At 36.7% G+C, this 12,018-nt stretch overlaps 1 protein-coding gene across 1 annotated transcript in view; it reads left to right on the plus strand.

Moving 5' to 3' along the window:
- LOC111144896 (WD repeat domain 11) overlaps positions 1 to 12,018 on the plus strand; it is a 58,558-nt gene that overhangs the window by 24,447 nt on the left and 22,093 nt on the right. Inside the window, exons 12-16 of the mRNA XM_022499482.1 lie at positions 1,818 to 1,924; positions 3,818 to 3,893; positions 8,182 to 8,290; positions 10,325 to 10,449; positions 11,144 to 11,291. Coding sequence (XP_022355190.1) covers positions 1,818 to 1,924; positions 3,818 to 3,893; positions 8,182 to 8,290; positions 10,325 to 10,449; positions 11,144 to 11,291 — 565 coding nt within the window. The remainder of the gene's footprint in view (positions 1 to 1,817; positions 1,925 to 3,817; positions 3,894 to 8,181; positions 8,291 to 10,324; positions 10,450 to 11,143; positions 11,292 to 12,018) is intronic.

A 12,018-nucleotide genomic window follows, 5' to 3' on the forward strand; every position in this document is an offset into this window, starting at 1 on the left:
TTCTTTTCTTTAGAGGGATAATCCCACCCTTATCTAATCTTTGAAGTCCCACTTGACTTTTATTTTCTTCAAGTCGATCAGTAGGACTCAGATACCAGTAGGACTCAGATACGGAAGCTGCTGCTGGAATCTGCTGGAAGGCGGCATGCTAATAGTGCCACATTACAAATAAAAGCCACTTCATGTTTTGTTCTGTGCTCTGTCCCTGGCAAAGCGGATGTCTTTGTCTTACAGGCAGCGAGGAAAGCAGGCTGAGTATGTGTGACACTAAAAATCATGAGGAGGAGTGCAAGGCTTTCCTCGGACATCATTCATTAAATCCAACAGAGTTTACTAAGTGCCTTTCACGTGCTGGAGAAGCAAGATGTGGTACCTCCCTTCAAAGAGAATGCAGCCCAGTGCAGTGTTTCTCAGCCACACTATTTCCACATGCTTTTTAGGCAACACCCTACTCGCCCTTTGGGTCTCAGCGGGCCCTGGAGGCCAGATTCTGTGCTACTCTTAAAAGTCCTGATTGAACTCTGTACCAGTTCTTTTGTAATAGGGAGTCCAGGACGCACTGGTGTAATGCCTTTTTTCTCCTAGATCATAAGCTGCAGAAGGATAGCAGTCAGATCGTTCACAGTGGTAGTCCTGGAGCCCTTGCACAGTCATGTGTATACACTAGGTACTTTCCAGACAGATTTTTTTTTAAAGATTTTATTCATCTATTTGACAGAGATCACAAGTAGGCAGAGAGGCACGCAGAGAGAGAGGAGGAAGCAGGCTCCCTGCCGAGCAAAGAGCCGGATGCGGGACTCGATCCCAGGACTCCGAGATCATGACCTGAGCCGAAGGCAGAGGCTTAACCCACTGAGCCACCCAGGCGCCCCCCAGATAGATTTTTAAAAATAATGAAGAATGGGTGGCGAGGATTCTAAGTGTCCAGAGATCATGGCGTCACTTTATAGAGCATAGGTGTGTAGATTGGCAGCTACAAGTCTTGGAGAGTATGTCTTGGGTGTCTGTGGGTACACAGATCTGACTGACGCTGCCAGACTTATGTAGAGAGCACAGTACAGAATGGTTTTGTACAGTGTTCTCCTTTTTGTTTTGACTCTGATGGTCAGTTTATCCTGTGTCTCCTTCTCTGCCCCCCCAACACCACCCCCGGCCTCCATTCTCCACAAGCCATGGTGGTTAACACTGTAGTTAACGTCAGTGGGAGAAACTGCAGACTCACTTGCTATCAATCCTCATGAAGGAGACTCCCAGGCATCGGTTGATAGGTTGCTTGCTGTCCTGTCATCATTTCTTTGAGATTTTTCTTTTGTGCTTTTCTCTAATTAAGACACCCTTTGGAATTGTCAGCCACTTCCAAATCTCATTGCTCAGTTTGAATTGTTTACTTCAGGAATTTCTCCCTCTAACCAAATAGGAAATTTGATAAATTCCTCAGTGTACCCATCTTTTTAAGCAGTCGGGCTCAGAATATTTTAATACCACTCTTTCTTAAGGAATGGAATTCTTGAACACTAATGCGATGTGTGACTCTCTTCTGTGCCAGATTTTGATAGTCATGTTAATGCTGCTGTGAATCCTGGCAACTAAACTCTCTCGCCCCCCCATGACATGTGGAGATAAAGTGGTTTTAATTAGAAATAATTTCATATGTATATTGGAAACATATAGTAATTTAGTCTCAAATGAAAGGTTATATTAATATTCTTAATTAACTTGTATAATAGAATTTAGATTGTAGGAAAAACTTATTTTTCAAATAAGTTGCTCAGAAAAAAAGGGTATTTGACCGAACTTTATTTAATTTCTCACTTTAGGGGTATCGAATGGACAAGTTTGACTGGTTTTCTTTCCTTTGCTACTTCAACACCGAACAATATGGGATTAGTGAGAAATGAACTTCAGCTGGTGGATCTTCCGACAGGTTCGTGTATTTAGGCTACTAAAAGACTGGAAAGGGGTTGTCATATTGATCAAAGATGTTGCTATGTATAGAACGTATTCCAGAAAACTTTCTTTCAACTTGGAAGGTTTTTTTTTTTTTAGATCCTCTTTGTATATTCATTTTGTTGTTGTTTTTCTGTAATAATTGCCCTGAAAAGTCTCCTGGTTGTTGTTTGTATGCAAATTGTGTAAACCTGGTTACATGGCAAATGGAGTACCATTAGCCTGAACAGACAGATTCATAAGTACGTAGGGTATCACTTCTACTTTTAAGTACATTGTTATAGATAACCAGAAGCACGGTTTTAACACAAATCTTTGTGGTAGGCTTTGTTAGATTCTCTTCTAAAACTTTTGGCCTTTGTTAGGAAAACCTTTATAAATTTTTAAGTAAGGATTGTCTTTAAGAGCTCAAATTTAAAACTTTTGATAGTCTCTGTCTAAAGAGGGAGAGAGTGTAGAGACTTTCCAGGAGGAGGCATTCCAGTAAAGTAACTTGTTCAGAATTGTTTAAAACCTACAACTCAATGAATTTCAAAATGAACTTTGAGATAGAATAAGGTGAGAGTTTCAAATTATGACACCTGCATGACTTCAAATAGAATTTGCAACAAAATTGTAGTGAGTTTCTTTAAAATGGTGTAGCAATAAGAATATATGTAGATAGTTTGAATCCTAGGATATATGTGAGTGTGCACGTGTGTGTAGTAAATCAAGTTATTTTCTCAATATGTATTTCCAAGATATGGTTGTTCTTACTTACTGAGTATGTTACTAAACCTCAAGAATTAACCCCACTGAAATCAGTCCAGTGTTGTTCTGGTCTCATTGGAAGTGACCTGCCCTGTATTGGGGTCTCTCTGATGACATGGTAGCCCAGGGGCAAACTGCTGTTTTCTAGTATCATTCACTTAAAAAAAAAAAAAAAAATCCTTTTTATTTTTTCCAATCCGCTCAGACCTGCTAGATAAATTAAAATCTTTCTTTCACAGATTTATTTTTAAGCAACAAATTTATAAGTCATAGTTATTAACTTGCTTAAGTGGGATATTTGAGTTCATAGATTATAGACTTTTCTAGCCTGTCTTACAAGGATGTTCAGGAAAGGATGCGGGTGTTTGGCAAGTAAGAACAGGGGCCCCATTTGACAGCACTGAGGAGCGGGGAGGCGTGCAGGCACTCAACTGTCACTGAATTGAGCGTGCTTTCTTTTGCTTAATGTAAATAAAAATGTGGGAAAAGTTACAAAAATGTATTTGTTCAGACGTAAAGTAGAATTTGCCTTTTTTAATTAGAGAAGACCGTTTAGCTTCTTTGGTAGTTAGCTAATTCTTATCATTCCCTAGTTTCAGTGTGTAGAGACCTTTTGATAGGAACAGTTCAAAAGTATTTCAGTTGAGCAATTTGTACCTGGGAGAGAAAATCTTAAATATCTGTTTAAAGAGTGTTTTCCCTGCTGGTTAGTATTTATGAGCATGGGAGTGTTTTTGTAACTTTAAATATACCAGTCGTTTCCCAGTAGACCATTTCTTTACCATAGATGTATTGAAACTCTGGAAATTGGTATTTTTGAATTTCTAAAATATAACTATTTGAAAGAAACCACTGAAAATATTCAAGAAACTCTGTAACAAAGGAAAATATCATTTTATAAGAGATATTTGAATACAAGTAGTATATTATTGGTCTTCAAGGATGATGCTTTTGAGAATACGTTTTGAATTTAGATTACTTGAAAGAGCTTAGAAGCAAGTAGAAGAATGAATGGGAGAGTAGAGGCAGCACTGATCAGATTCCTTTGGTGTGTATAGCTTTTTGTGTCTTAGATGTTTCATCTGATATTTTACATTTTCTTTAATATTTGCAATTAAAGGTAGGAGCATTGCTTTTCGCGGTGAACGAGGCAATGATGAATCACCCATCGAAATGATTAAAGTATCTCATTTGAAGTAAGTGTGAACCAAAAAGAAATCTGTGGTGTTACTACAATAGAACCTTAAGGATATTTTTTAATCTTTAAGAAAGGAGGACTCTGCTAGAATGCATATAGAATTTCTTAGTGACAGTAAATGGTGCTTTGCAGCCATTCCCAAGAAAATACTTTGATCACAAAATTAAACTGCTATTGCTTTTAATTACTACTTCTTAGAAAGATGAGATAACTTTTGTATGAATCTTAATATTTTACTGGGTGTGGTGAATTTTGGAACACTGAAAAGAAATAAAGTAAAATGAAAAAAAATATTTCATTATATTGGTAAAACCAGTAATGCTGTTTCGTTCTGCTGTAGCAGTAGGGATGTAAATGCCTGTCACCAAGAAGCTTTGTTATCTAGTGAAATTCATATGCATTTCTATCTCAACATGGGTTTGTTGAATCAAGGAACTGATTTTCTTTGTTTATAATTTAGACCTATTTTAATTTCAGTAAGTTTTTGAGTTTTTCATTCCAAGGGAAAGTACATGTAAAGCAAGATTATTAAACAGAGACTGGATGAAAACCAATTGGAAGAACAAAGAAGGAAGGAGTAAGCTCTCTAAAATAGCTTTCAAAATTGCTTTAGCTTTTCTAGGATCTTTGCATTTCCATATAAATTTTAGAATCAGCTTATCAGTTTTACCAAAAAAGCTTCCTGGGGTTTTGAATCCATAGACCAATGTGGGAAAGAATTGACGTCTTAACAAGTGTTGTGATTCGTGAACATGGTGTATTGTTCCACTTATTTAGGGATTTAATGCCTTTCAGAAATTATTTCTTCATTGTCATTTGGTAATTATTTTTTGTTTTTTTTTTCTTCAGTGCTATTATACATGTATTTTTTCCTTTTTTAAATTTCAGTTACCAATTATTCATTATTGGTATACTGAAATAGTTAATTTTTTGGTATTGACCTCATGACCATGCTAACTTAATTATTATTTCTAATTGCATTTTTCTTGATTTTTTAGTATTTTCTCTGTAGACATACCATGTTGTTTGCCAGTAAAGGCTCGTCTACATCTCTGTTTTCCAGACAGTAGGCCTTTTTTCCCCCTTGCTGTGCTATATTGAGTAGGACCGCCAGTACAATGTTGAATAGAGCTGATGAGAACTGACATCTTTGTTCTATTCCTGGATCTTACTGCAAAAGTGTTGAGTCTTTGAACATTAAATATGTCCGTAGGTTTTTTTGTAGGTGACTTTTATTACATTGAGGAAGTTTTCTATACCTAGTTCACTGAAACTTTGTATCGTTGAATAGCTGATGGATTTTGTCAGATGCTTTTTCTGCATTTGGGGACATCCTCATAATGATGGATTTTTGTTTTAGGTTGCCTAATGGGGTGAATTACATTGACCGATTTTTTGTATATTAAACCAGCTTTCCATCCCTCGCATAAGTTCTTCTTGGTGATGATATATTACTAGATTTGATTTGCTGATATTTTATTACATCTGTGCTCACGAAGCATATTGATCCAGTTTTCATGTAATATCCTCGCTGGTTTTGGAATCAGAATAATGTTGACCTTGTAAAATGAGTTGTGAAATATTCCCTCCTCTTCTTTTTTTTTATGGGTGAGTTTGTGTAGAATTGGTATTATACCTTATTGAAATAGGAAGAATTCACCAGTGAACCTACCTGGGCCTAGAACTTGCTTTGTGGAACAGTTTTTAAGCGCGTACTCAGTTCTTTCATAGCTGCAGGACTGTTAAGGTTTGGTTGGATGGTTTCTTCACTGAGTTTCGTTAGTGTCTTTCAAGTAATCTGTCCATTTCATCAGAATTGTTGAATTTATTGATTAAAAACTTGTTCATGGTATTCTCTTAATCTTTTAAGGTCAGTTTCATCTGATTGATGGCTCTTTTATTCCTCATATCAGTAAATTATATTGGTCAGTTTTATTGATCTTTTCAAAGAAACTCTTTTTTAGTTTCTCTCATTTTTCTCTGTGGTTTTCTATTTTCTTTTCATTGAATGCCATAGGTGTCTTTTTTTCTTTTTCTTGCTTCTGGTTTAATATGTTTTTCTTTTTCTAGTTTCTTAAGATAGAACTTTAGATGATTGAATTAAGGCTTTTCTTTAAAATTTAATATAAGCACTTAATGTCACATAAGCACTACTCTTTGTACCTACATGTTTTGATATGGTGAGTTTTCATTTTAATTCACTTTATAATATTTTTAAATGTCCATGAAATATTTATAGATATTGTTTAATTTCAAAATGTTTAGGGGTTTTCCAGATACCTTTCTGTTAATTTATGGTTTCCATTAGAGTCAGAGAGCATATTTTATGTTATTTTTGTCCTTTTAAATTTAAAAGATTGTTATATGGCCCAGACTGTGTGTGGTCTTAGTGAATGTTCCATATGCACTGGTAAAGATGGTGTATTCTGCTGTTATTGATTAGAATATTTCATAAATGTCAGTTTAGATAGGTTGGTAGTTATTCAGATCTCATACTGATTTTCTGCCTGCTTTCCTGTTTATTACCGAATGATGAGTGTTGAAATGAACTTTATTCTGGGCTTTATTTGAAGAGCTCATGTTCTTGCTTTGGGTATTTTAAAACTCTTTTATTAGGTATATACATATCTGGTATTATTTGTTATGTCCTTTTGATTGACTTCTTTATCGTTGTGAAATGTCCTCTTTATTTTTGGTACTATTCTTTATTCAGAAGTAAGTTGGATTTTTCTAATTTTTATAGCCATTCAGCTTTCTTTGGATTAGTGTTTGCATAGTATATCTTTTTCTTACCTTTTACTTGTGTCTGATCTATGTCTTCACATTTAAAGTTGGTATCTTCTAGAAGGCATGTAGTTGGGGCTTGTTTTCCTATTTGGTCATCTGTGTTTCAAATTGCAGTGTTTAAATTATTCATAGTGAGTATAATTATCAATGTGGCTTATATTTAAATCTACCATCTTGCTAGTTATTTTCTTTTTAATTTAAAATGAATTAATAAGGATAGTTTTTAACTTTTTAGACTTAATTTCTAATATGAAAAATGTCAGTTGTTATAAACCACATAAACAAAAGTTCTTTGGGGGAGGTCCTCAATAATTTTTAAAAATGTGAAAGAGTCTTGAGATACAGGGTTTGAGAATTGCTCAAATTATTTGGATTCCAGTCTCTTCTGTGTCCAGTCAGTCTTGACTCTACACACACCTGCTATGTTAATACCTCTAAGGCAACTGAGCACTTTATCCCCCCTACTTTAAAACCTTCAGTGATCGACTGTTCTCTGCAGAGTGAATATCTGTACAACCTAGCATGGCATATTCATAATGCGATCCAAAATTCACACTTCGATCTTCTTTCTCATGGTGAATGCTCTTACGTGCTCTACATTTTCAGGTAGCAGGTTCCCCCACTCTGTGTCCTTTCTTGTCTTGGCCATTTGTCACATTTGTAACTCTGCCTAGAATGCCATTGCCCAGTTGTCAAAATAAGTCTCCTCTTTCATAGTGAATCTTTGTAGCATTTACCGGATTCTGTCTTACATTAGTTATTTACATATAAGCCATTAGATGCCTTTATGTTAGCTATAATAAAAAATGTAACATACTGCCTTTGTATAATCCATAATGATATATAAAATTCTTTCATGTGTGCTATTCCCTCCTCCCTTTTTTTATTCTTAGAGCATTTAGTGAGGGAGTAAGACAGATGTTATGAACACCATTATAAAGATAAGTAGAATAAAACTCAAAAAGATTACATGGTTTATCTGAGGCCACATAATTATCAAGTGGCAGACTTTGTCCTGAGCGAGAGAACCTAAGGCCTTCGGTACACTGAGTATATAGGGATCTTCCTGCTCAGTCACATTTCCTCAGTGTCAGCATGATAGAAACTTTGTGAAAACCTTTATCTTTTCATTTAATTTTTACCATAACCTGCACACCAATCCGTTGGGATAGGTAGTGGTGTTCTCATGTCATGTATGAGAAAATGAAGCCTTGGGACGGTTACTATAAATTGATAAATTGGTGAAATGTCGACTTGTGCCTTTTTTCATTCTTTCCTCTGACCTGGGCTCCTTGCTTAATTGTGGCTCTATGGCTCTCAAAGGTCATCTTAGGGCATTACCTTCTTAATGACTATTAATAATGAGAACTAAATATTAATTTATATGGTCTGTGTTTAGAATAAATCATGTGACTTTTCTGATTTACTTAACTGTTTATTTGTATTACTTATGGCAAAAATTTTGCAAAAGGGGGCTTATTTAATAATGTTTATTTTAGGCAGTATTTGGCAGTTGTATTCAAAGATAAACCCCTGGAGTTATGGGATGTGAGGACTTGTACCATTCTTAGAGAAATGTCCAAAAACTTCCCGGCAGTAACTGCTTTGGTAAGTTACAACTGAACAACTAGTGTATCTAGGCATGTTCGGTATGTGGTGAATATTTTTCTTTAGCTTGAGTTGAAATCATTATTATCATTTATTTCCTTGCTAAAAATGTGTGTTGAGAGAAAGAAGATGATCTAAGTACCTGGCGATAACTCTTATTTTCCTGGATGGGTTAAGCAAATATTGCATTAGTGCAATTCCAGTTAAGCTTTTACTTCGATATTTTAAGGAACATGATAAACATATTCATGTTTAAACATGGTAAACGTAAAAAGATTTGTGAAAGAATAAAGGTCATAAGAGCCACATCAACCTTAAAAAAAAGGAGAGGACAATACTGAGAAAATGGTCTCACTTTATGGAGAAAAATACTGGATCTCTACCTAATACCATATTCAGAAGTGGGCTCCATGGGATTAAAGACCTAAATGTAAAAATATAAAGCTATATAATTAATATAGTAAAAAATGGAAGATATTTTTCTGTTCTGGAGCAGGAAAGGACATCAGAAGCTCAAACCAAATGGCAAAAAAAGAAAAAATGTATTTAATTAATCAAGATTGATGCTTTCTATTCAATGAAGGACCCCAATGTCAAAGTTAAATAGAGAAGACAAGTTGGGGACACCTGGGTGATTCAGTCAGTTAAGCACCTGCCTTTGGCTCAGGTCATGATGCCAGGGTCATGGGATCAAGTCCCACATCAGGGTCCCTGCTCAGCGGGGAACCTGCTTCTCCTTCTCCCACTGCCTGCTGCTCTGCCTACTTGTGCACGCTGTCAAATTAATTAATTAATTAATTCAGTCTCTTTTAAAAAAGAGAGAGAGAAGACAAGTTGGAAAAAGAAATTTGCCAATGTCTGAAACCAGCAAAGGACTAATCCCTATAGGGAGTTAGGATTATGGGAACTCCTGCACATACACGGTGAAAAGACTAACCCCAGTAGAAAGAGGGCCCAAGTACATGAACAGGTCACGAATGGTGGAGAAACCTAAAAGGCCAACAAGCATATGAAGAAATAGTCAAACTCAGCAGTTTTTAGAGATGGGCAAAATAAAATAACCATAAAATAACCAGGATGTAACTTTGAAACTAACAAACTGGGAAGCCAGATGGCATCAGATGAGGGTGTAGTGCAGGTTGCAGGAATCCTTATGCACTGCGGGGAGGAATGCAGACTGGTGAGGCAGGGCAGACTGACAGCGCCTGGGCAAACAGACATCCCCTGGGCGCCAGCTCTTTAGCCTCTGGTCACAAAGGAGCTTCCATGGGGCTATTGACTGCAGTGTTGTTTGTCCAAGAGTTTGGAGGCGATCAAGGTGTTCTCTGCTGGGAGAACAGGTAGACTACAGGCTGGCGGATGCACTCGCAGAGTGTCCGGTAGCAGGCAGAAGCAACGGAGATGGGCCTGCCCCTGTGCTGAATGAAAAGAGTTAGAAACAGGGTGGGATATGACGAAGCCCTATTTATGTAAGTTACGAATACAGGCATGTAAAATAACTACTGGGAAGAGTTGATGCATATGAGAGGATATTAGATTGAATGTATTAGAATAGGAGGGAAGATAAAAGAACAAATCAATCAAATGAGAGATATGAGGTGCCTCTGGAGGACAGTGAGCCATGGTTGGAGGAATGTGATCGTCTCACCCTGTGCACCTATGGGGGACGTCTAGAGGTAGGGAAGAGAAGATACCATAATTGCATTTATTATTTTCGTTTTGTAAAAAAGAAACCAAAAACAAGGCATCAAAAAGTTAGAGCTTTGTCATTAAACTCTTCTACTTTAAGCTCTCATTAAAGATTAGAAGTAGAAGGAGGTGGAGGGTAGAGTATTAAAATCGGCCTTAAGCACTAATTAAAATGCATTTGTTCAGCCTTGCTATGAATAGATAAAACCTAAGAACAAATTATAAATTCTTGTGCAGTCATAATAAGTGATGTCAAGCAGTGGCGAGAACGCCCAGCTGTTCTGGAAAGACTGTTGGACAGAAGTAAACTGAGCACTTGTAGGTGTGCCTGTCTTTGCTTCTCAGGAGTGGTCCCCATCTCACAACTTGAAGAGCCTGAGAAAGAAACAATTGGCCACCCGAGAGGCCATGGCCCGCCAGACTGTGGTCTCAGACACAGAGCTGAGCATCGTGGAGTCCTCCGTAATCAGGTGCGGTGTGCTGTTTCCTGCCCCTCTCATTCGTGATACCAGTGTCCTTGTGGGTAACTTGCCAAGTGCCATCCAAAGGCATCAGTAATACCTTGTTGTATTTCAGTCCATACCTGGACAACTGAAGAGCTAATTTTATTATTTCATTGCTTAGCGCAGTCAGTAATGCGTACAGTAATAACCTCATGTCAGCATCCATTAGCAAGCATGACCATTCTCACTACCCTTCTGTTCCCTAAACTTCAGCTTCTGGAATTCAAATGAATGTCATGTGAACATCCAGGTAGATCATATTGTCATTTATACACAAAAGCAAATGTGGAGCAAAAGCTAGATTTATATGGACTGTCCCCATTTCTATCCCCACCAGTTTTACAAATAAAAAAACCTCAGCAAGAATGATGGGTGAAGGTAAGGCCTCTCTTTCTGCAGCAGAAACAGTGAACAAGTTTCTTGTGTGCAGTCTAGATGACTACATTTCTCTGTATGGGGTAAATGACCTGTTGGGTGTAGTTTGTGCTTTCCTATTATTAGTTGGGCAAAGATTAGTGTCAGTGCTTTTTCTTTTTTTTTCTTTTTAGGTAAATAGTTTTGGACCTTTTGTTAATGCATCTGTATTTTGGGCAAGTTAATTAATGTGTGTGTCACTCTAGGGAAAAGAAATATCTTTATCTTATTCCTGTCTATCCCAAAGCTTGTTGCAGGAGGCAGAAAGTAAATCTGAACTCAGTCAGAACATCTCTGCCCGGGAGCATTTTGTGTTTACTGATAATGACGGCCAAGTTTATCATCTCACAGTGGAAGGAAATTCAGTGAAAGATAGTGCTCGGATTCCACCAGATGTGAGTCCAACTCTTGATTACATCTTCATGAAGGGTTCTTCTCAAAGATTTTGTTGATTCCGTTTCCAGTGAAGCCATAGTTAAGTTGTGAATCTATTCCAGGAAGGTTTAACGTAAATAATAAACTTGATTATTTAAGGAGATATTCTCATTGATTAAACCGTTAGAGAATAACATTGTAACTACTTAGATTAAATACTTACCATGTGCTACTTATTTTTTTATCCCCTTAATAATCCATGAGGGATTCTTTCCATTTTAACTATGAGAGAATCAAGGGAGAATAAGTAACTTTCTCAGTGTTACCCAGCTTAAGTGACATGACAGTTTTTAACTGAGTTCTGTCTGTTTGATTCCATTATCTCTCCCCTTTCTACTTCAGGCATTACCTTGGAGGATTTGACTTACAGTCTAGCATCATTTTGGGGTCATAGTAATCAGGTTGTAGGTGCAATAGCATTATTAGTATTTACTAATTTATATCTGTCCTTCTAGGACCTTGTGAAATCCTCTGATTGAGGTTCTCTAGTTTGTAATTTGTGTCCACATGTATCTTATAGGTTGTTTCTAATGGATAAATAAGAAGATATTTTTGTTAACTAGTACTGTTATAATGGTTAAGTGGAGGCATGAGATGATCTCATAAATGTATTTATTTAAAATGTCATCTAAAAATAGACAGTTTTAGTTGAATGCCAACCCCTATATCTTGCAGGTGGCTCAGGAC

Source organism: Enhydra lutris, unplaced genomic scaffold (assembly GCF_002288905.1).
Source record: "Enhydra lutris kenyoni isolate GAN:26980312 unplaced genomic scaffold, ASM228890v2 scaffoldscaffold12, whole genome shotgun sequence".
In the NCBI taxonomy this organism is placed as follows: Eukaryota; Metazoa; Chordata; class Mammalia; order Carnivora; family Mustelidae; genus Enhydra; species Enhydra lutris.